Here is a 21534-nt window from a genome sequence, read left to right as displayed (position 1 = left end):
CTAAATTCACAGAAGGTGACTATCCAGGTGTCCTGATGTCTCTGTCATTAAGTAACGTTTCAATCCTCAGGGGACTTTGATAGAGTTGAAGACTAGATAGTTATAATTATAGTTTTCCTTAGTTATGACAAAAGGTAAGTTAGATGTAAAACTTTATAAAGTCACAAAAATAAAATAGATAATAGAATATTTTCTCTAATTTTACTAAATACTAATAATAGACTAGATATTGTTACTATAATTCTTATTTAATAACTGTTTTGTTGTATATACTGTTAACATGTTAAAGTTAAAAATTTCCTTTTTAATTAGACAAAAAGGGGGAAATGTGTAAGGGTTCATGAGAAGTCTCCATAAAAGACTACCATCATGTATGCAATCAGCAAAAGTACTTAAAAAATTTCCAACATGTTGGAGTGGTACATGGCAACAACCCAAGAAGCTTGAAGGCCCTCCTTTTAGACCAGGTTAGGGGAATTTCAGGAAGGATAAATTAGTCTTGGGGGCTGGTGGGTAGGTGTCTCTAGTGGTTAGGGACTTTCCAACAGCAAGGCAAGGAAAGCTGATCATCTGCTTGAGCTAGCAGAAGACTGTGGTCATCTGCTGAGTTAGAAGAAGGCCAAGGGGGCACCTGGTGATTGGTTGCTCCTGAGTTGTGGTTTTCCCTGAGACTTTCTTGATCAACTCCAGCTGGTTCGTGAAACTATGGCCTGGTCTCTGGGAGGGCTATTAGCAGGGCCTGTAATAGCCCTTGTCTGTCTCTCCTGGCTCATGTCCTCTCAAAATGCTGTGGAATAATCCTCGTGTTTACTGTGAAGATTTGACACTCGAATTAGTTTAATAAAATGCTGATTGGCCAATAGCCAGAAAGGAAGTATAGGTGGGGCAACCAGACTAAGGATAATGGGAAGGAGAAGGGCAAGGAGAAGGAGGTGAATGTGCCTTGTCATGTAGCATAGCATAAATAAAGAATATGGGTTAACTTGAAATGTAAGAGCTAGTTAGTAGTAAGCCTGAGCTATTGGCCAAGCTTTTACAATTAAATATGTGTCCTTATTTTAAATGCTATTTGAATTGTAATCATTTTAATGCAAGTTACATGTCCATTAATCAATTTAGAAGTTTTAAAAAGAATAAGAATTCTATTTTTTCTAAGAACATTGTAAAAATGTCAAAGTTTTGTTCTGAGAAATAAAGTCATGTTTGATTATATCAGTCTTTTTTATTACTATGAAATGCCTTAGGCAGGCTAAATGGGTGTATAAAAATTTTCATTTAGATGACAGTTCTGGAGGTTCAAAGTTAGAGACTTAAAACTATGAATAAAAACAAAGTGTTACTTCCTTAAACTACTTTTGTCAGTTTTTTTCTTATCATAGCAACCAAAGAAGTAACTAAGATAAGTTCCATGACAACCATCCACTCTTCCAAGAACTCCCATGGACTAAGTCCCTCCTACTAGACCAAACTTCTTAAAGGTTTCACTTCATCTCCTAATGTTAGTATCCCACTCTAGGACCAAACTGCTAGTAATGATCCCCTGGGGGGCATACTACATCTAAACCATATAAATCTTCATGTGCTTAATTTTCAAATCATAAAGTATTAATTTTAAGACAGTGTGGTGGTGCATACCTGTGTGTTCATGGATATTCTGGAATATCTGGAGTCTCTCTCTCTCTCTCTCTCTCTCTCTCTCTCTCTCTCTCTGTGTGTGTGTGTATCTGTCTCTCTTTGTATGTATGAGTGTTCACATTCATTTGTAAGCAAGATGTTGATGATGTTTCAATCATATTCCATCTTACTTTTAGAGATAGTGCTCCTTATTGAACCTGAAACTCTCATTTGGTGAGACTGCTAGCCAGAACGTCCAGGAATATTCTGGCTCTGCTTCCCTGGCTCTGGATTATAGGTACACTGCCATTTATAGCTTTTTGTTGAGCTAACACTCAAATCCTTGTGCTGGTGCTTGTGCAGAAAGCACTTTGCCAACTGAAGTATCTCTCTAGCTCAAAAGAGACTTGCAAAAGGTTGTGAAATGTGAAGGATCAAGCAAATAAGATTAATTGTTTTGAAAAAAGAGAACATCCCCAATGTTTCATTTGATTACTAATGATTATGAATAAATAAAAAAAGGGGCTGGAGAGATGGCTCAGCCATTAAAGGCTATGTTCACAACCAAAATGAAAAAATAAAAAAGTTAAGTCTATCTTTTGTTGATATTTGCAGTTAATCCAGGGGATTTAAAAATGGGTAAAGTTGGAATATGGTCAAGAGATTACATAAATGCCACCTTCTTTATCCCATCAGGAAGGGCCATGGATGACAAAAATGCTCATTTGGATATTGTATTAACTTACAATTTCTTACCCTTCTGCCCTTGGTATGTCATGGCCCTAAATATCTTCTTGGCAAGCTGGACCATATGGTATCACTTCAAGTGTGAGTGGAACCAATGATTTGCCTTTAACCAATTCAATGTAAATCCTTCTCTGATTAAACTCCATAATTTGCTAACACTTTTTTGTTGTTTCAAAGGGGACCCCTGTTTAGACAAGTCTTCCAAAGAAAACCAGCCCTGGCTAAAAATATTGCAACTTGTGACATACCTTGAAACAGAGGATTCCTTACCCACAGAGATGGTGAGGTAAGTCATGCCCATTGTTGTGATTTATTTCATGTTAATTTGTCTTAAAGAAATCCAGGACAGGCCTTGATTATGTAGACTCATTCCTAGTGATTCAGACTGTTACTGTGAAATTGAAGGCACCCACTACTTCTTCTAATACCAACTTTCTGTTTTTGTTAGTTTCCCCTGTGCCTAAAAATGCCACTTGAAAAAACAGCATTATAAAAAATATGGCAAGTCATATCATTGTTGCATCAAGCTGTACTTGGATTGACATTTGACTGAAATCAGTGAAAAACCTGAAATTGCTTTCTCCAAAATGGAAGTTTATTGGTCTTACCCTAAACTCCAAAGATGACAGTCAGCAACTCAAAGAGTAACAGGAATAGTATATTTTTTTCTCAGTTCTCTGAGAAGCAAACTTTCAAGATGACAAATATGCATCATACAAGGTAAAGCAACACAGGTCTAAAAAAACTGAGATAATGCTGTAGCTAAACAGTGAACTCAGATATATATTTTTTCATTAAAAGAACAAAGAGTAAGTGCAGGATAAATAAGCCACATAAAGTTAGAAAATACACATAGAGTCTGGATTCTGTATGTTATTGTGTCATCTTTAGATTTTCTGATTGTTGATGAAGGAAAATCAGATGCTATTGGATTATGGAAGCTGCCGGATTAAGACAACCTATATAATTTGAAAATGTCTTGCTTCAAAATGGAAGTCAAAAGATCTGTTACAATGGGGAAGAGGTTATGTTTTTATTTCCACAGGAAATGAGAAGCTATGGATTCATTCTGGGTTAAAGAAAATTGGGTTTGATCAGGGAAGCCCTCCCTGAAATCATGACTACAGACATAAAAATAAATAAACCTAGAACTACAAGACATATATACATATTTTACCCACTCAAACATTAAAAAAATATCTTTAGAGTGGATCCAGGGAGACCAGGGGACCAGCTGTTCCGGTGGGACCAGGTACAACAGGCCTTGCATCGGGGCCTGTGTTCCAGTGCCTGGGGATCACCTGGGAACTGCACAGAGTTTCCAATCCTGGTGGGAGCCAAGCACCCCAGATTCCAGGTTTTCTCTCCCACCAACGAGACCAGGAAACCAGCAGATCCAGCAAAAGGTCCAGGGGACCAGGTGGGAGGCTAAGCACCCCAGATTCCTGGTCTTCTCCACCCACGGGACCAGAACGAGGACAAGGGATAGAAGAACTACCAGATTATTGGACTTCCTAGCACCCACCAAAAGGGAACTCTGGTCCCCTAACCACCGGACCAGTAAGGGGCTCTTTCTGCACCCACTAGAAGAAGAGATGGGAAAGAGACAATACAAAAACACACTCAACAACAGAAAAACAAATATATCACCACCAGATTCTAGAGACTCCACACCAGTAAGATTCCAACATTCCAAGGCAAATGAAGCAGAAAAGAATGACCTTAAAACCACTTTCATGAAAATGATGGAGGCCCTAAAAGAGGATAAAGGAAAATCCCTCAAAGAAATGACAAAACAAACCAAAAAATGCAAGAAATGGAAGAAAAAACAAAGCAAAAATGAAAGAAATGGAAGAAGAAACAAACCAAAAAAGGCATGAAATGGAAGAAGAAACAAAGCAAAAAATGCAAGAAATGGAAGAAAAAACAAAGCAAAAAATGAAAGAAATGGAAGAAGAAACAAACCAAAAAAAGGCATGAAATGGAAGAAAAAACAAACCAAAAATTACAAGAATTTGAATAAAAAGCAAAGGAAAAAATGCAAGAAATGGAAGAAAAAGCAAAGCAAAAAATGCAAGAAATGGAAGAAAGAACAAACCAAAAAAATCATAAAAGACAACAAATGGACGAAAAGATAAACCGAAAATTGCAAGAAACAATGCAAACAGTGCAAGGCTTGAAAACTGAAATAGAGACAATTAGAAAAAAACACAATCTGAAGAAAGGCAGGAAATAGAAAAGCTGGGCAAACAGTCAGGTACTACCGATACAAGCATTACCAACAGAATAGAAGAGATGGAAGAGAGAATCTCAAGTGTTGAAGACACACTAGGAGAAATGGATTCATCAACCAAAGAAAACCTTAAGTCCAACAAATCCTTAACACAAAACATCCAGGAAATATGGGACACCACGAAAAGACCAAACCTAAGAATAATAGGTATAGAAGAAGGAGAAGAAAACCACCTCAAAGGGGCAGAAAGCATATTCAACAAAATCATAGAAGAAAACTTTCCCAACCTTAAGAAAGACATGCCAATGAAGGTACAAGAAGCTTACAGAACACTAAATAGAGTGGACCACAAAAAAGTCCCCTCGCCACATAATAATCAAGACCCCAAATATACAGAATAAAGAAAGAATATTAAGAGCAGCTAAGGAAAAAGGCCAAGTAACATATAAAGGCAGACCTATCAGAGTTACATCTGACTTCTCCATGGAAACTCTGAAAGCCAGAAGGTCCTGGATAGATATTCTACCAACACTAAGAGACCATGGATGCCAGCCCAGACTACTATACCCGGAAAAGCTCTCAATCACTATAGACGGAGAAAACAAGATATTCCATGACAAAACTAGATTCAATCAATATGTGTCAACTAACCCAGCCCTACAGAAAGTTTTGGAAGGAAAAATCCAACCCAAGGAAGTTAACTACAACCAGAAAAACATAGGTATTAGAGAATCCCTCTCTACCAACAGCCAAAAGAACGAAGGGGTGAAATTCTACACATAATTTGACCACCAACAACCATTCCAAATCAAAGAAGAATGAGCAATCAATCGTCATTAATATCCCTCAACATTAATGGCCTTAACTCACCCATAAAAAGACACAGGCTAACAGAATGGATTTGAAGACAGAACCCTTCCTTCTGCTGCATACAAGAAACACACCTCACCCTCAAAGACAGACATTACCTGAGAGTTAAAGGTTGGGGAAAAATTTTCCAATCAAATGGACCCAAGAAACAAGCAGGGGTAGCAATCCTAATATCTAACAAATTAGACTTTAAAATAAAATCAATCAAAAGAGATAAAGAAGGTCATTACATACTCATCACAGGCGAAATCCACCAAGATGAAGTGTCTATCCTGAACATCTATGCCCCAAATACAAAGGCATCCACATTTGTAAAAGAAGCATTACTAAAACTTAAATCACATATAAAGCCCCACACACTTATAGTGGGAGATTTCAACACCCTTCTTTCACCACTAGACAGGAATACCAGACAGAAACTCAACAAAGAAGCAAAGGGTCTAATAGAAGTAATGACCCAACTGGGATTAACAGACATCTATAGAACATTTCATCCACATAAAAAAGAATATACCTTCTTCTCACCACCACATGGAACCTTCTCAAAAATCGACCACATACTTGGCAACATATCCAACCTCAGCAGCTTCAAAAAAATTGGAATAACTCCATGCATCTTATCAGACCACCATGCTTTAAAATTAGAATTCAACAACAACACAAATTGCAGAAAACCTACAAACTCATGGAAATTGAATAATGAACAACTGCACCATTCCTGGGTCAAAGAAGAAATAAAAAAAGAAATTAAAGACTTCCTCGAATTCAATGAGAATGAAGACACAACATACCCAAACCTATGGGACACTTTGAAAACAGCGCTACGGGGGAAGTTCATAGCACTAAGTGCCCACATGAAGAAACTGGAGAATAGTTATACTAGAGGGATCTCACATCTATGAGATACTTCTAGGCCACATTCTCCCCCTGTTCACTTTGGCTGCCTACTTCCTTCTTTTCAAAATGCTTGTCCTTCTAGATGTCATTTCTGATAGTGGTCCTTTTTTTAACCAAACATCTTTTATGCCATCATTTTTATAATGAAAAAGAAATGTTAAATGTTCAAAAATCCTCACTGTACTATTCAGAAATGCTCAAGGTCACACAATTAGTGTATGTCACAGTGGCTTGCTGGTCTTTCTAAGATTTAGTGTGTGTGTGTGTGTGCCTGATTATATGTATGTGAACCATGTGTGTACAGGTGTCCACAGAGGCCAAAAGAAGGCATCTATAGGTAAAGTTCATCTGTGTCTCAGCACTTGCTCCCAAATAACCACATGGAAGCTTATTATTTATAAATGCTCAGCCAATTGATCAGGCTTATTACTAACTAGCTCTTACAAGTTAAATTAACCCATTTCTATTAATCTATGTGCTACCAGATGGCTCATGGCTTTGCCTGTCCCACAGCACGTCTTGCTCCCTCTGTGTCTCCTGGTGGCTCTTCTGACTTTGTCCTTCTTGTTCCCAGAATTCTCTTGTCTGTCTCTCCTGCCTAGCTATAAGCCAGTAAGCTCTTTATTAACCAGTGAAAGTAATACATATTTACAGTGTACAAAGATTGTTAGACAGTATTCCTCCCTTTATGCCTAATTAAAAAGGAAGGTTTTAATTTTAATATAGTAAAATTATATACAACAAAAACAGTTATCAAGTAAGATATCCAATCCATTTGTATTTGGCAAAATTAGAGAAATACTCTATCATTTATCTTATCTTTGTGAGTCAAAATTTTAATGCCTAACTTACTTTTTATAATACTAAGGAAAACTTTGACTATGACTATCTAGTCTTCAACTCCATCAAGGACCCCAAAGAGTGAAATATTACTTAATAAAATATTACCAGGGTGGACAGTCACTCAAAGTTCTTCTGCAAAGTTGAGGCATCCAACTTGGCCTCCAGGCCCAGTATACTTGACAGACTTCAGCGAAGCAGGAATTTTAAAGGACTGTTCTGACTTGTTTTGGCAAAGTTCAGCAGTCCCTTCCTTTTGTGTCTTGCTTGTCCAATTTGGACAGCATACTGTCAGGAATTGAGATATGGCAGTTTCTTGCCCAGTGGCTAGCTTTTGTCACAAAGAAAGCAAACTCCATATGTAGTTTCTTTGATGCCCATCATGTTCTCTGAAGCAGATAGGCGCTGCCAGGAGCAGATGTGCCTGACTGTCAAAAAAAGGTCTTATATTATCAAACCATTTTAAATGCTATATTCTATAGGTCTTTGAAGTGTTTGAAGACCATCTATATAATGTGGAAAACCTATATACCCAATATGATTACAAGTTGATTATTATAGATGACTCACTGATAACCTGTATTCTTTAATTACATTTAAAAATTACATTTTGCATAAGCATAATATCCCAAATAAGAGTGGAAACATACATACAGTATGTAGTAATAAACATACATACAGTATGTAGTAATAATGGACAACTGGGTGCCCAGGAAGAGATACATTTCCTGCCTTGGCATTAGATCAAAGTGCATAATGTGTGAATTATCAGAAGCCTCAAGATATCTACATGCCTTAAAATCTGTCATAATACATAAAGAATTCAGGATTATTATGGAAGTGAGACTCAGTCCCTAGAGTGGCTTACCTGGATGACTACATGGCACCCAGGACTGTACCTCCAGGATGTCTTGAGCCTTGTTTGAGTCTCATCTTAAATCACTGCTCTCTTACATTTTAAGAGGTCCCTTTAAGTTCTTTATTGTTTACAGAACATGTGTAAATATACTGTATGGCAGATGTTTGAAGCTCAGGACACATAAGAAAGCAAAGAACTGAATGAAAGAAAACTAGTCAGTAAGAATCAGCCCCCCTTTCCACTATAGCCTTCTATGTTAGCACAAACCAGCATCTATGAATTAGGAAGTACTTCATCAGACAAGATGAGTCCAAAATGTGGGCCAAATATTTTTTAATCAGAAGTAAATTATCTCCTATTTTATGCAGATAATAAACACATGAAGTTCACTGCCTGGAAATTAGTCTGGATTGAAAATGGAAATACCCCTCCAAAACAAAACAAACAAAATATTTTAATCCAGATGATAGTGATTGTGGTGGTAGTGCACTCCTTTAATCCCAGCACTTGGAAGACAGAGAGGCTGGTGGATCTCAATGAGTTCAAAGTCAGCCTGGTCTAGAGAATGAGCTCCAGAATGGTCAAAGCTACACAGAGAACCCCTGTCTCAAAAACAAAAACCCAAACAAACAAACAAAAAAGGGAAACATATCTAAGAAAGATTAATTTCAAGATTTCTGGGGAAACAGGCAGGGTGAACATAATGAGTGTCAGCTACACTCCTGAGTCAGAGGACAAGAGACTATGTATGACTTTCAGGCTGAACACTGGTTAAAAGGAACAAGGGAGCTGGTGAAAATGCTCTATGAAGGCCATAGTCTTGAGAGTGCTAGACAGAGCAAATCAGAAACTAGTCTTGGAGCAATGGGACAGGTTATGCTGTGGGAGTTGGCTGTATTTGAGGATCTGTTCCTTATAACTGGATTGATTAGTGAGGAGATTAGGACCAGCTAATTTATTGCATAAGTAGTGAACGATTATTTCTTTAGTGGCCTTTTAACCAAGCTCTTGAGAGTGGGGAGGCTAAGCTTTTACATTGTGGTTCCTACTGCATGGACAGCCCACTGGAGATGAGCACATGACTTTAGTAGTTTTGGTCTAGTGCTCTATAGTGTGAAGCCCACAGCCTCCCAGTTCCTCAGCTCCTTCTGAACCCTCAGATTGAGAGTATTAACTTTACTCTAACGCCTTGCTTCTTGACTGAGTCCAGCCTTTAACTCCAGTTAATATCGCCAGGGTGCTGGTGAGAAAAAGGATGGGTCCCTTTCTTTGCAATTTGAGACAAAACCATGTAAATATAACTGTGGTGTTTTCTGAGACTATTTTTTTTTCTCAAATGTCCATCATCCCCACAATCTTTCTTTGGTGATTGTCTCAGTTTTCATATTCAATGTGTGATTAGCACAGAGTCCCCCATTTGTATCTAGTGATGCTGTTTATGGAATACTTACATCCTGTAAACATTTGCAGCCTAGGAGAGGAAGCTTTGAAAGTCCAATCTCTCCAGCAACTCTTGGTTTAAGCCTGGGTGAAACAGCTGTTAGCTGGTCAAGAGAATGCCTTCCCAAACACTAAATCTCTTTCACTTTGTAAGGTAGAATTTTTTTGACCTAGATTTTGTTCCTTGAAAAGCAAATGACTGTAGATAATTCCAAAATATTGTGCTAACTGTTAATATAAAATGATAAATATAAAAGGATAATTCCTTAACCACATTTATTTGATTATCCTGAAAATCTGTCAGCCAGAAACTATCCGCTTTTATCCACCTTCGTTTTTTACCTTCTGAACAGCCCTCTCCATAGCAACTAGAAATGTCCCTGGGCTGAAATAATCCTCTCCAGCTCCCAGAGCACAGTCAAGGAATTTTAAAAACAGAACTTTGGAACCAGAAAATGCTCTCAGAGATTTAAAGGCCCAGGGAGCTCAAGATAAATAACCATCTCTCTTTCTAGAGGTAAGTGCTGGGTTTTCAAAGGTTTGTGTCACTCTCTAACTTTTTGTAAATGCTAACATAATAGTCTGAAACTGGTTTTGTGATGATAAAAATAATTTCAGGATCTTGTTATTACCCTCAAGGTCATTATTGGCTCATCTCTGGATCCTACAAGAGATGCTGTTAACATTTTACACTCCTTAAACAATCAACTGAAGATTTTTTCTCCGTAAATTCTGATTGATTCTGAAGTCTTTTCTCATCCCCTCAGAGACTGTTGAGTAGGTAGATCTGTCATCCTCCTGGAGTCTTGAAATATTATTGTTTTTCTAACATATTTCATTTTCCAGAGTCTTGGTTTCTACTAGCTAAAACTAACTAGTGTTTCCCAGATGTAACATCTTTTTTTTTTCCTAGTAAATTGTCCTCTTGAAAGATTCTAATTCAGTGTGATACTGGAAATGTGTTAGAAGTCATTTTCTCTTCACTGACTTCACTGTTTATTTTTTCTCTGGTGGTGTCTCACTCCAGGTCCTGTGCCAGGCACTGCCTGTACACAGGGCAGATGCACCCTCTTCTCACCATTTGACTATTTGCATTTAGTGTCGGTCCGGTGTCCTGGCTACTGTGAGTTGGGAAGTTTCCTGGCTGGTCTTTGGGGTTACATGCTCCATACAGACGCCGGGTTGTTGCCACTGCAAATCGACTTAACCACCCAATTAGTGAGTCCTTTCTAACGTGTGGCAGGCACAGTAACTGAAGCCTTTACTTTTCCCTTTCCACCACAGAAATTCCTTCGGTTGGTTCTAAGTTCTCCTGTGCTGTAGCTCCCACCCCAGGTTAACTCAAGCCAAAGGAAGGGTGGACATGTGCTTCGGGACAAGTCTCTCAGTGTTGACGGTGCTACAGCTGTCCTGCCTCGTCAGCCTTGTTTTCTCTACTGAGACTGACAAAGCCCTCACTCAGGATAACAGCAGCGCTGGGAGTCAAGGCCTGCTAGAAGTCCTGAGGGTCCTCTCTGCTGGTGACCACCAGTCCCTCCACCATCCACGAAGTCTCATGAAAATTCTGTTTGAGAAGACTAGGTGTCCACAGAGGGCAAATGGGATGCAAGGAGACTGCAAGCTGGTTAGTAAAACAAAGTGGCGTTGGGTGCTAAGAATCATTTGAAGGGGAACAGTGGATCTCCTAGAGATGGTTTTATCACAGGGAATGACATGCAAATTTCTTCATATGCAAGAGGGAAGTTTAAGGTAGCACGGTAACATTTGGGCTATGACAACCCATTCAGAACACTGCAGGGAGCATATCAAGACAAAGGACTGTTTTATCATTGGAAAAACAATGCTTAAGTTTCTACACCCTTTCTTCTTTTTCAGAGGCACTGACTTGCTGACACTGTTGCTCAGTCCTTCCCCTTCTCTGCTTTTCTGAGATTGTTTTGATTTTTCTTTTTAAGCCTGCAGTGAACACGCACAATGTTAGACAGAGGCTATTTCCCTTCCATGAGACAATCAAAGCATTTTGACATTTGTCTAACACTCAATTTCTGGGTGCCCTCTCCTAGATGCCAATGGTGTTTTCTGATTTTGTGCATGTGTGTGTGTGTGTGTGTGTGTGTGTGTAAGGTAGTTAAAGCCTTGATAATTATTAATTATTACTAGTGAGGAATCAGCTGCAGGAGAGAAAGGCTGCTGTGTTTACAGTTGAAGCTGGACCCATGCCTCCTGAGGCCTGTCTCACAGCCGCTCACGCAGCCTTCATTCTCCTAACCTATCAAGTGAATCATACCTGTCTACTCACCAGAAGCAGTTGTACACGCTTCATGACTACTCCATCAAGGTTCCTTCTCAGACCGAATCTTGACTTGCCTAGGATGAGGATTTTGTTGTTTTGTTTTTTCGAAACAGGGTTTCTCTGTGCAAGCTCTGAATGTCCTAGAAACTCATTCTGTAGACCAGGATGGCCTTGAACTCACAGAATGCTCCCTGAGTGCTGAGATTAAAGGTGTGCAAACCCACTCACCCACAGATGGATTTAAAAAAAAAAAACCTTCTCCAGGTTGTAGCATGAAATTGGTGGGGACTGAGAGTCCATGCCCCCATTAGGTGTCATGGGAGAAGATCCATCAGACTCCACTGTGGGTGTTACAGGAAGAAGTCCATCAAGCCCCACTGTGGAGGAGAGCCCGGGCCTTAAAACAGCTGCTCACAGAATCCCTCTTTGTCATGCCATTCCGGACCAATGACAATTTTAAGGACAAACCTACAAGTGCATAGATAAGTTAAAACACAAACAAGTAGAAAAGAAGCACAGGGCTGCTTCCAAAGTAAGTTTCAGCTGGCTTTGTCAACCCAGCAGGGTTCTAGGCTGAGGGTGGGGAGAAGAAATGCATTTCCCAGCCAGTTGTTCTCTGGTTTTGCCCCTCTTGTGACAGAATGGGTCTTGCACAGATGGAATTTTTTTTGCTCTGCTCTTTGTGAATGATTAAAAATAATTCCATAATTATTAAGGCACCCGATGGTTCCCAGAGGGGATGTGTTATAATAATAGGCAGCTCATCTGTGATGACATTACTAGATATAGATAGTAACAACAGACATCCCACTGGAAATAACCAGGAGTCATATCTTATTAATGTCCTCTGAGAATCTGCTCTGGAGCCATGTCCTCTTTAATGACAAGAAGGGCCTTATTAAGGTGGTTGGATATTAGTTTTGTTAGGTGACTATAAACAGGCAAGACTGTTCTTCATCTTTGGGGCTAAGGAGGGATAGTTGTTTATGCTGTTTTTTTAGTGACATTATCAAGGGTTTGGCCAGTTCGGCTTCCGCTTGAATTATATCTATTCCCAGGCTTTGAAATGCTCAGTCTGTGTTGGGTATTCATAGCTGTTGTTCCTCAGAGAAGCTGAGGAAAAGGGACTATATAAATAGGAGAGGGTTTGAAACCCCTCAACACTCACCTGGAAGGAGCCTAAGATATGATTTTTTGCCCATGAAACGCCAGGAAAAAAAAACATCCAGTTTCACAGACAACCACAGGATTTGACTTGTTGCTGGGTCTCTTCACTGGTTTTTCACATCTAGTTGACAGGTGGGGTTTGTTCTGGGTACTCTGTGGTAAAGTACAAGAGCCAGAGGGTGGGTTTGCATCCTCAGCGGCTGGGGACAGAAAGACTGAGGTTAGTGGTACTGTCGAATTTGTGAGGAGGGAAAATGTAAAATGGTGTCACTAAATCAGTATGAGGTAACTGAGGCCCGAGACATTTAAAAACAAATTCATAAAAAATGAACAGTTTGGTCCTGATCCTAGCTTTCTTTGATTTTTAAAATGAGAATAATTGCAATGTTTTTGCTTTTTAGTGCTGGGAAGAATTGAACCTAGGACTTCATGCATGCTAGGCAAGAACTCTGCTAACCGCCCTGTATTCCCAATGGAGTTTTAATGGACTTTCAGAGTGATTAACTCCCAAAGAACAACCCACTCAGTGGGAATCAGCACCCTGCACACCTTCCTGGAGGGGAAATATCTCTATTCTGGAAACTTCTAGCTACTGAGGCATATTTAACCTTCCTTTCTCGTCCTTAGTGAAAAGTAGTGAGTCTCCTCCTAGAAGTCTCTAGGGCAGTGCTTCACAACCTCCCTAATGCTGTGACCCTTTAATACAGTTCCTCATGTTGTGGTGGTGACCCCCAACCATAAAATTACTTTCATTGCTACTTCATAACTTCTGTTATGAAGTCATAACTTCATTGTTTCTGTTTGACTCATAATGCAAATAGCTGTGTTTCTGATGATCTTAGACAATCCCTGTGAAGGAGTCATTTGTCCTCCAAAGTGGTTGTGACCCAAAGGTTGCTAACTGCTGCTCTACAGGGTCACATGGACACAGATGTACTTGCTGGATCATGGAGCTCACAATGACTTCAGTCCCTTACAGTCCCTATTCTTCAAGGCAATGTGTGATCCTTTCCCATAGACTCTGGAACAGTGACATTCCTCAGAAACTCCATCCCATCTACCCCAGATGTCTCCCATCCCTCATCTGCCTCAGATGCTAAGATCAGATGTTCAGGATTTTAACTGATTTTTTTTCAGAAGGTGCATCAGCAAGTTCTTAGCTGCTGAGATGGGTGGGTTTTTGTTTTGTTTGGTTTGGTTTAGTTAGGTTTGGTTTTTCGAGACATGGTTTCTCTGTGTAGTTTTCTAGACCAGGCTGGCCTCAAACTCACAGAGATCCACCTGCCTCTTGAGGCATGACCACCGTTTTAAGGAACCCATTTTAGTGCACATGTGCTCCTACCCCCAGATCACTGGTTGTAACTTTGATGTGTGTTTCTGATTAGTTTATCTGAACTCACTCACTTAGGATTTCTATTTCTGTTAGTCAGGATAGCCATGGGTTATAGAGCATCCCTGCCACCATCCAACATCCTTCAAGCTCTTTGGCTGGAAAAGGTAACAATACAATTTGATTTTTTAAAATGTACCTTATAAAGGTCTAAGGAAATGAAAGAGGTCGGTGCATTTACCATTAACTATAAATCAGATTTAAACATTGGTGGGTTCTAAACTTCTAAAGTTTTCTTGCAGGTAACAATCATGTTTTTTTAAAGATTTATTTGTTTTCATCTGTGCGGATATTTTGCATCCATGTATGTGTGCAAATGCCCACAGACACCAGTAGAAGATGTAAGATCCTCTGGAGCAGGAGTTATTGACAGTTGTGAGCTGTCGTGTGGGGGATGAGGATCCATCTAAACAGATCCTCTGGAAGAGCAGCCAGTGCTCTTAACTGCTGAACCATCTTTCCAGCTGCACATTTGTCTTTTTTGTCAACATATGTTCTTTGTACAAAGTAGGTTTCATAAGGATAATTTAAGTATATCACATACCTTGGCTGTATTTTCTACTGGTATCCTCTCTTGTCTAGTCTTACTACTCCCACTAGCCATTTTCTCTTTCCCAAAGATCCCCTTTCTACTTTCATGTCATCTATTTATACAAACATACATAAATACCAGAAAGAAAAAGATAGGTAGATGATACATGATAAGTACGTAGATGATAGATAGGTAAATAGACAGAAGCAATAAGATGCTAACAACACATTTATCAGTTTTGAAGCTGGCATATTTCACTGCCTTTCTTCTGTGGGTGTAGAAAGCTCTCATGTTGCTCTTTGTAGCTCCAGTCTCCACATGACATAAGCAAAGCTGAACTATGCATTAGAAGTATGCAGTTTAACTTGGCCTCAGGGAGTGATGGGAAATTACCACCAAGAACCTGGGCAGACCATTGAGCTTGCAGGGAAGCCCTTGTTTGGAGTCTAATTCATCTTTCCCCCAACTTCCTTTCCTTATGAAGTCTTTAAAAATGAATTCTCTGAGTCTGGATTTGTTTATTCCCTTTAAACCTATGCTTCCCCTTGACAAGACATAAAGGGACATTGATGGATCCCCAAATGTGGCTTTTCTTCTTTAACAAATAATATTTTCACCAGGGTATGGCCTTGGGTATATTTGATTCCTATGAGATGGCAATATTTGTAAAACTTTGTTAAACATCCTTTCCTATATACAACTGTGCCAGCAGCTAAATATTTCATTCACAAAATTAAACCAAGTTGTGATGAATGGAAAGTTTTCAGTCCCTTTCTCCCCATCACCAATCCTAGTAGCCTAGGGGGAGGAATTCTTACTTATTTTTTTTTACTTCTTCTTAAGCTTCTATAGTTTTCATTCTCTAAGGTATTACCCTCTGTAGCTTCTATAATATTAAATTATAAAAAGTTTTTTTTAAGTTCATTTGATTCATAGTTAGATTTTACTTCATCAAGCATCCAACTAGGTGACTTCTAGTTGGTGTGACTAAATCCTGTCACACAATACAAGAAGCTTCTAGAACTGGCTTGAATTTTTTTAAAATCAGAAAGAAATTAACTTTATGTTCCATATTGCATGTTTTGAGTAATTCCAATCTACAATACCTGTCTGTGCAGTCTTGATGCTACCACATGCTACACACCCCGTGTTAAATATTAGGGAGGAACCAGGAATGGGCAGGAATCTCAGGCAAAGGAATCTTATAGTGATGGGAGATGTCATTATGTAAATATGTCTCTCTTATTGGTTGATGAATAAAACACTGTTGGCCAATAGGGAAGCAAGACAGGCAGGAGTAGGAGAGAAGGAGGATTCTGGGAAATGTAGCAGGGAGTCGCCATGTGATCCTGGGAGGAGAGGGTGCATGAGTCTGGTGTTCTCTGTAAGATGAGACCTTGTAGAAATATGTATTAGTAGTTATGGGTTAATACTTAAGATAGAGCTAGCCAATAAGAAACTCTAGACATTGGCCAACAGCATTATAACTAATAGAGTCTCTCTGTGTTATTTGGGGGCTCTGAAATGGCAATGGGACCCAAGCAGGAATCCCACAACAATATAGTATTCAGAATGGCTACATACATTCCTGTGCGCCTGTTGACTTGACTACATATGATTGGCATGGTGACCTCCTGAGCTTCCTAGACCCAGTGATGTTAGCAGCTTTTTAATGGCTCAGCTCAGTACAACAACAACCTTTTTAAAAATACTCATTCAACCTTCTACACCATCCTAGTCTCATCATCACTGACATTAGATTCTTCAATATCCTTTTGCATCTGCACCTTTCTTCCTACCAAAAAGGAAGGACAGAAAATGACTTGCTAAAGAACTTAAGATTCATGTAACAAACCACTACTAGCTGTGTGTCTTTAAGCAAGTGACTTAGCATCTGTTTAAATTTGGTTATAAGTTACATTATGGGCAAACATTTTTCATAGAAGAGAAAGTTATACATGTTTGATTTTAAATTCAATATTTTTGCATATTGAAAAATTTATCCACTAATTTATTAACTATTTAATAACGGAATGATTGATATTTTAAATGCCTTATATCATATAGCTGTATTTGGTGATTTATTAAAGAGGTAGAGAATATTTTTCTATTAAAAATAATACAATGGAATTTCTAACAACAAAGAAATCATTATACATGAGGTAGAGGCAAGCAGATCTATGAGTTGGAGGCTGACCAAGGCTATAGAGTGAGACTGTCTCAAAAAAACAAAAACAAAACCCACCATGATACACATTTTTCCAGCATTAGTGAGGCTGTATTATGAGGAACATCTGAGTATGTGAAATGCTTAGTATGATGTTAAGCACGAAGTTGTTACTCAGTCATAAGTCACACTGTCTGCAGTGTGGCTACACAAGGTTATTTAGTACACAGAATAGTTTTATCAAGATAGCTTCAAGCCAGCTACTTTTTATGATTTGGTTTCAGCCCTATCATCAGCCACCAATGTATACACTCACTGTAGGAAGGGACTTACTTATGGAATGCCAGAGGGTTGCTGTGGCTTCACACTGAACATAGATTTTCATGTGAACTCTGTGTGTCCCCAGAAGTTGAGTTGGGGAGGAAGTAGACTACAGTGTATGCAGCTTTGGGAAGGACACTTTGGAGCCCTGCTTTGAACATGGGTATTTGCAGTTTCTTCCTGATGTGTATGCCATATACCATTTGGCACCCAGCATGCCACTTGAGTCATGTTAGTAGAGCCTTCCAATCTTACACATCAGAGAACTGATTAAAGGACTCTGGGGTAATTATTCCCACAGTGTGGTGAATGTCCCTGAAACTTGAGACATACATTCCACAGTGCTTCACCTTGAGGTTGTTGCTAGGCAACATAGCTGCTTCTCAGATACTGAGAGAACTCTCCAACTCTCTGTGACTCTAGCTTTTCTCTCTGTTGAGAAAATGTTCCAGTCACAGCTCCTGTCATTTTTCTCACTGTCCAATGATGCTTCTTTTTTTTTTTTTTTTTTTTTTTGGTTTTTACGAGACAGGGTTTCTCTGTATTGTTTCGGAGGCTATCCGTCCAGCCCGGCCTCGAACTCACAGAGATCCGCCTGCCTCTGCCTCCCGAGTGCTGGGATTAAAGGCGTGCGCCACCACCACCCGGCTCCAATGATGTTTCTTTGACTCTCTCAAGTTGGAGGATCTGCAGCTCTCTGTGGCTTGTGAAACAATGCACCAAAGTGCAGGATATAGAAGTCTTTCCATTCAGCCTTGAAGGGTTCCGAGACAAAGTCAAATGACCTTAACAGAAAAGAAAGGCAGACTAGCAGGAGAAAAGTGTGCAAGTTTTATTTGTATTGATATTTTATGTAGTGAAGACAGCTACACTAAAAGATAAGAATGCCCCCCAAATAAGTAGGATATATCTACCATTTTAAGAACAACAAAAAACAAAAACAAAGAATTGTGGACATGTGACAAGCGAAGGAAAATAGTTTAGGGGTAGTAAATTGTGAGAACTTATTAGGAAATATAAAAGGAAAGAAAAAGATGGTAGGGATAATGTAGTCTATGTAGATTGGGATAAGCATATTCTGTTCATGGTACATAAAGGACACCCTTCTCAAAGGAAATTTAGTCTTCACTTTTACGAAGAAGAGGAGAGGGCAGAGAGCACTTCCATATTTACTGTTTCCCAGTTGCCTTTATCTCAAAATTGTTGATACACCAAAGTGATTTGTGGGGATGATATGTTCTGATATATTCCATTCAATGGAAACATTTTGACAGTTCTTTTAGGTGAGAATAGAGGACCAGGTGATCACTGCATTTTAAATACCTCCTAAATTCCAGGTTTTGTGTCATGTACTGAATATAAAACCTGGAAACCACAGCTACCAAAATAGCTTAGTTGGGAGAGTGTTAGACTTAAGACCTGGAAACCTGACCAAATAAGCACTTGTTCTTGTTGTGGAGAGACAGAATACACAAACCAACAAAGTAGTTTTATAATACACTTCTGTGAAGAAAGTGAAATTCTAGAGCTGTACTGCCCAACACAGTAGCTACAGCTACATGTAACTATTCAATAATGGAAAGATGATGTGTATGAAGTAAGATTTGCTGGCAATTGTACACTAGATTTAAAAAACTTAGACTTACAAAAAACATAAAATAACTCATTATTCATTTTAGACTTTTGACTGCATGTTCAAAAATTGTATCTGGAATATATAAATTTTTGTAAAGCATTAAAATGAATCATACAAGTTTATTTTTACTGTTGAAAACATGGCTGTCTAGAAAATTTCAAAGTCATATATGTTTTTCTATATAACAACATTGTGAGGGACAACAAAGACTGAAAGCCTTGTGGAAGACCCCCTAAAGAGTGACTTTTTTTGTATGTATATTTGTTTGCTTTCTTGTTTTTGGTTTTTCAATACAGGTTTTCTCTGTGTAACAGCACTGGTTGTCCTAGAACTGGCTTTGTAGACCAGGATGACCTTGAACTCAAGAGATCTACCTGCTTCTTCTTCCCAAGTGCTAAGATTAAAGGCATGCACCACCAGGCACAGTCCAAGGAGTTGGCTGGCAAAAGAATAAGTCAACATTTTGAGAACAGAGAGGCCACTTTTACAAAAAGGGGTTTCCAGGAGGAGATGACGGTCAAATAAACATCTCACCATGACTCAGTCTCTGAATGTAGTCGCTGGGACTGACTGCCTTGCTCTATATTCACATGGCACAAAGCACTTGAGAACTTGTGTGGGCAATGCTCTGGGTTGTGTGTAAAACTTGGCTTTGTCTCCTTTATCCTCCCCCACAGTGTTTGGAACCAGATGCGCTGTTACTAACAGCTGGTGGAGATTTCGAGGATGAGCTTAGAGATGAGGTGGTCCAGAGAGTTTCTCTCCTCCTCCTCTATTACATCATTCACCAGGAAGAGATCTGTTCATCAAAGCTCAACATGAACAACAGAGAGTATGCATTTTACCTGCATAGCTTACTGGGCCTCAGGCACGATGAAGACTCCGATTTCCTTTCACAGAAGGAGACTGATGACATCTTGACTCTCACCAGGCAGTACTTTGGCATTTCCAGTAGCCAGGTAAGAAGTGAGGCTCCTGTGCTCCTGTGGAGGTATAGGCTTGGACTTATTTGTGTCACTCATTCCTAGGACATGGGTGAACTTCTAAGAGAGATGGGTATTTCTGGTTTCAACTAGAGGATAATAAGTAACATAATTTAAAATTCTAAGTGGAAATGGAATGACTAAATGGAGGTGACTTTTAGCCAGAAGCTGGGTGGGTGGGTGGTAGGCAGGCCAGGTGACAGGGCACTTCTCATCTGTCTCCTGAATAACCATGACTCAGATTTTGGTCAACATCCAAGAGATGAACTATAGAGATGGAAGGCCCTGTGTCTGTTTGTCTTGGCTTCTGACCAGGGAAGAAGACAGAAACAATTTAAGAGATGTATTTATCATCGGTGATTTCATTGATGAAATAGCTTTTGCAAAAGCATTACTTTCAATAATCAACTCCAAACAGCAGCCCCTCTGCTGCTTAGCATTTTGTGTCCATGCTCATGCTTCTCATCTTGCCCCAGCTCCCACTCTTGGGAGGTGGGCACCTGTTCTTCTGTGGCCTTCATTCCTGTTCTAGGAGGTCTGGCCTTTCCAGCATGCTTTAAGTTCCAGCAGACGAAGGACATAAAGCTTATACTATTATTCTCCTCATCATATGGAGCTGGGGACAGGGCTCATGAGTAAAGTGCTTGAAGCACAAGCATGAATGCCTGAGTTTGGATCTCTATTGCCCCTGGAAAAGCTAAGTGTTTCAATTATTCCTGTAATCCTTGGGGTTGGAGGGCAATAGGCAGATACTTGGGGACTTGTAGTCAGCTGGTCTAGCCCAAATGGAAAGCTGCAGGTTCAGTGACAGACACTGTCTCAAAAAATAAAGGTAGAGAGTGGTAAAGGATGATAACTGACATTGACTTCTGGCCTCTACATGAGTACACACAGGCCATATATACATTTACACACATATGCATATGCTACACACACACACACCCTTCATCATCACCATCAACACCATCATCAACATCATTATCAATGTCATCATTGTGATCATCATCACCATCATCTTCTTGGGGATTGAACCTAGGCCTTTGTGCATGCTAAGCAAGTACTCTACCATTGAGCAAAACTTCCACTTCATAAATCTTTTTTTCCAGCTAAAGACATGTATCATTTTATTTATTTATTTTAACTTTTTAAAATTAATTTATTTTTTACATTAATATCCCAGTTCCCTCTCCTTCCCCTCCTCCCACTCTTTCTGCTACCCCCCCACCTTCCATCTGCTCCTCAGAGAGCGTAAGTCCCCCCCCCTAGGAAGTCTACTAAGTCTGTCCCATCCTCTTTTTGAGGCAGGACCAAGGCATCTCTCCACCCCCACATCCCTGTGTCTAGACTGGGCAAGTTATCTCTCTATATATAATGGACTCCACTAAGTCAGTTTGTACATTAGTGTTAGATCTTGGACCCACTGCCAGTGGCCTCATATATTGTCCCAGCCACACCATTGTCACCTATATTAAAGGAGTCTAGTCCCATCCTTTGCAGGTTCCCCATTTGTCAGACATGAGTCAGTGATCTCTCACTAGCTCGGGT

General features: G+C 39.5%; 1 protein-coding gene across 2 annotated transcripts in view; it reads left to right on the top strand.

Annotated features, from left to right (window-relative positions):
- Slc39a12 (solute carrier family 39 member 12) overlaps positions 1-21534 on the top strand; it is an 84254-nt gene that overhangs the window by 2828 nt on the left and 59892 nt on the right. For both annotated transcript variants that reach the window (XR_005880733.1, XM_040755458.1), the window contains exons 2-5: positions 2539-2647; positions 9854-10017; positions 10785-11124; positions 19684-19965. Coding sequence is in view for 1 of the 2 variants with exons in the window: in XM_040755458.1 (XP_040611392.1) it covers positions 10864-11124; positions 19684-19965 (543 nt within the window). In the remaining variant the exon portion in view is untranslated. The remainder of the gene's footprint in view (positions 1-2538; positions 2648-9853; positions 10018-10784; positions 11125-19683; positions 19966-21534) is intronic.

The sequence above is a fragment of the Mesocricetus auratus genome, unplaced genomic scaffold (genome assembly GCF_017639785.1).
Source record: "Mesocricetus auratus isolate SY011 unplaced genomic scaffold, BCM_Maur_2.0 Super-Scaffold_100013, whole genome shotgun sequence".
NCBI lineage: Eukaryota > Metazoa > Chordata > Mammalia > Rodentia > Cricetidae > Mesocricetus > Mesocricetus auratus.
The sequence above is the reverse complement of the archived record's forward strand: the minus strand, read 5'-3'. Positions and strand labels throughout refer to the sequence as shown.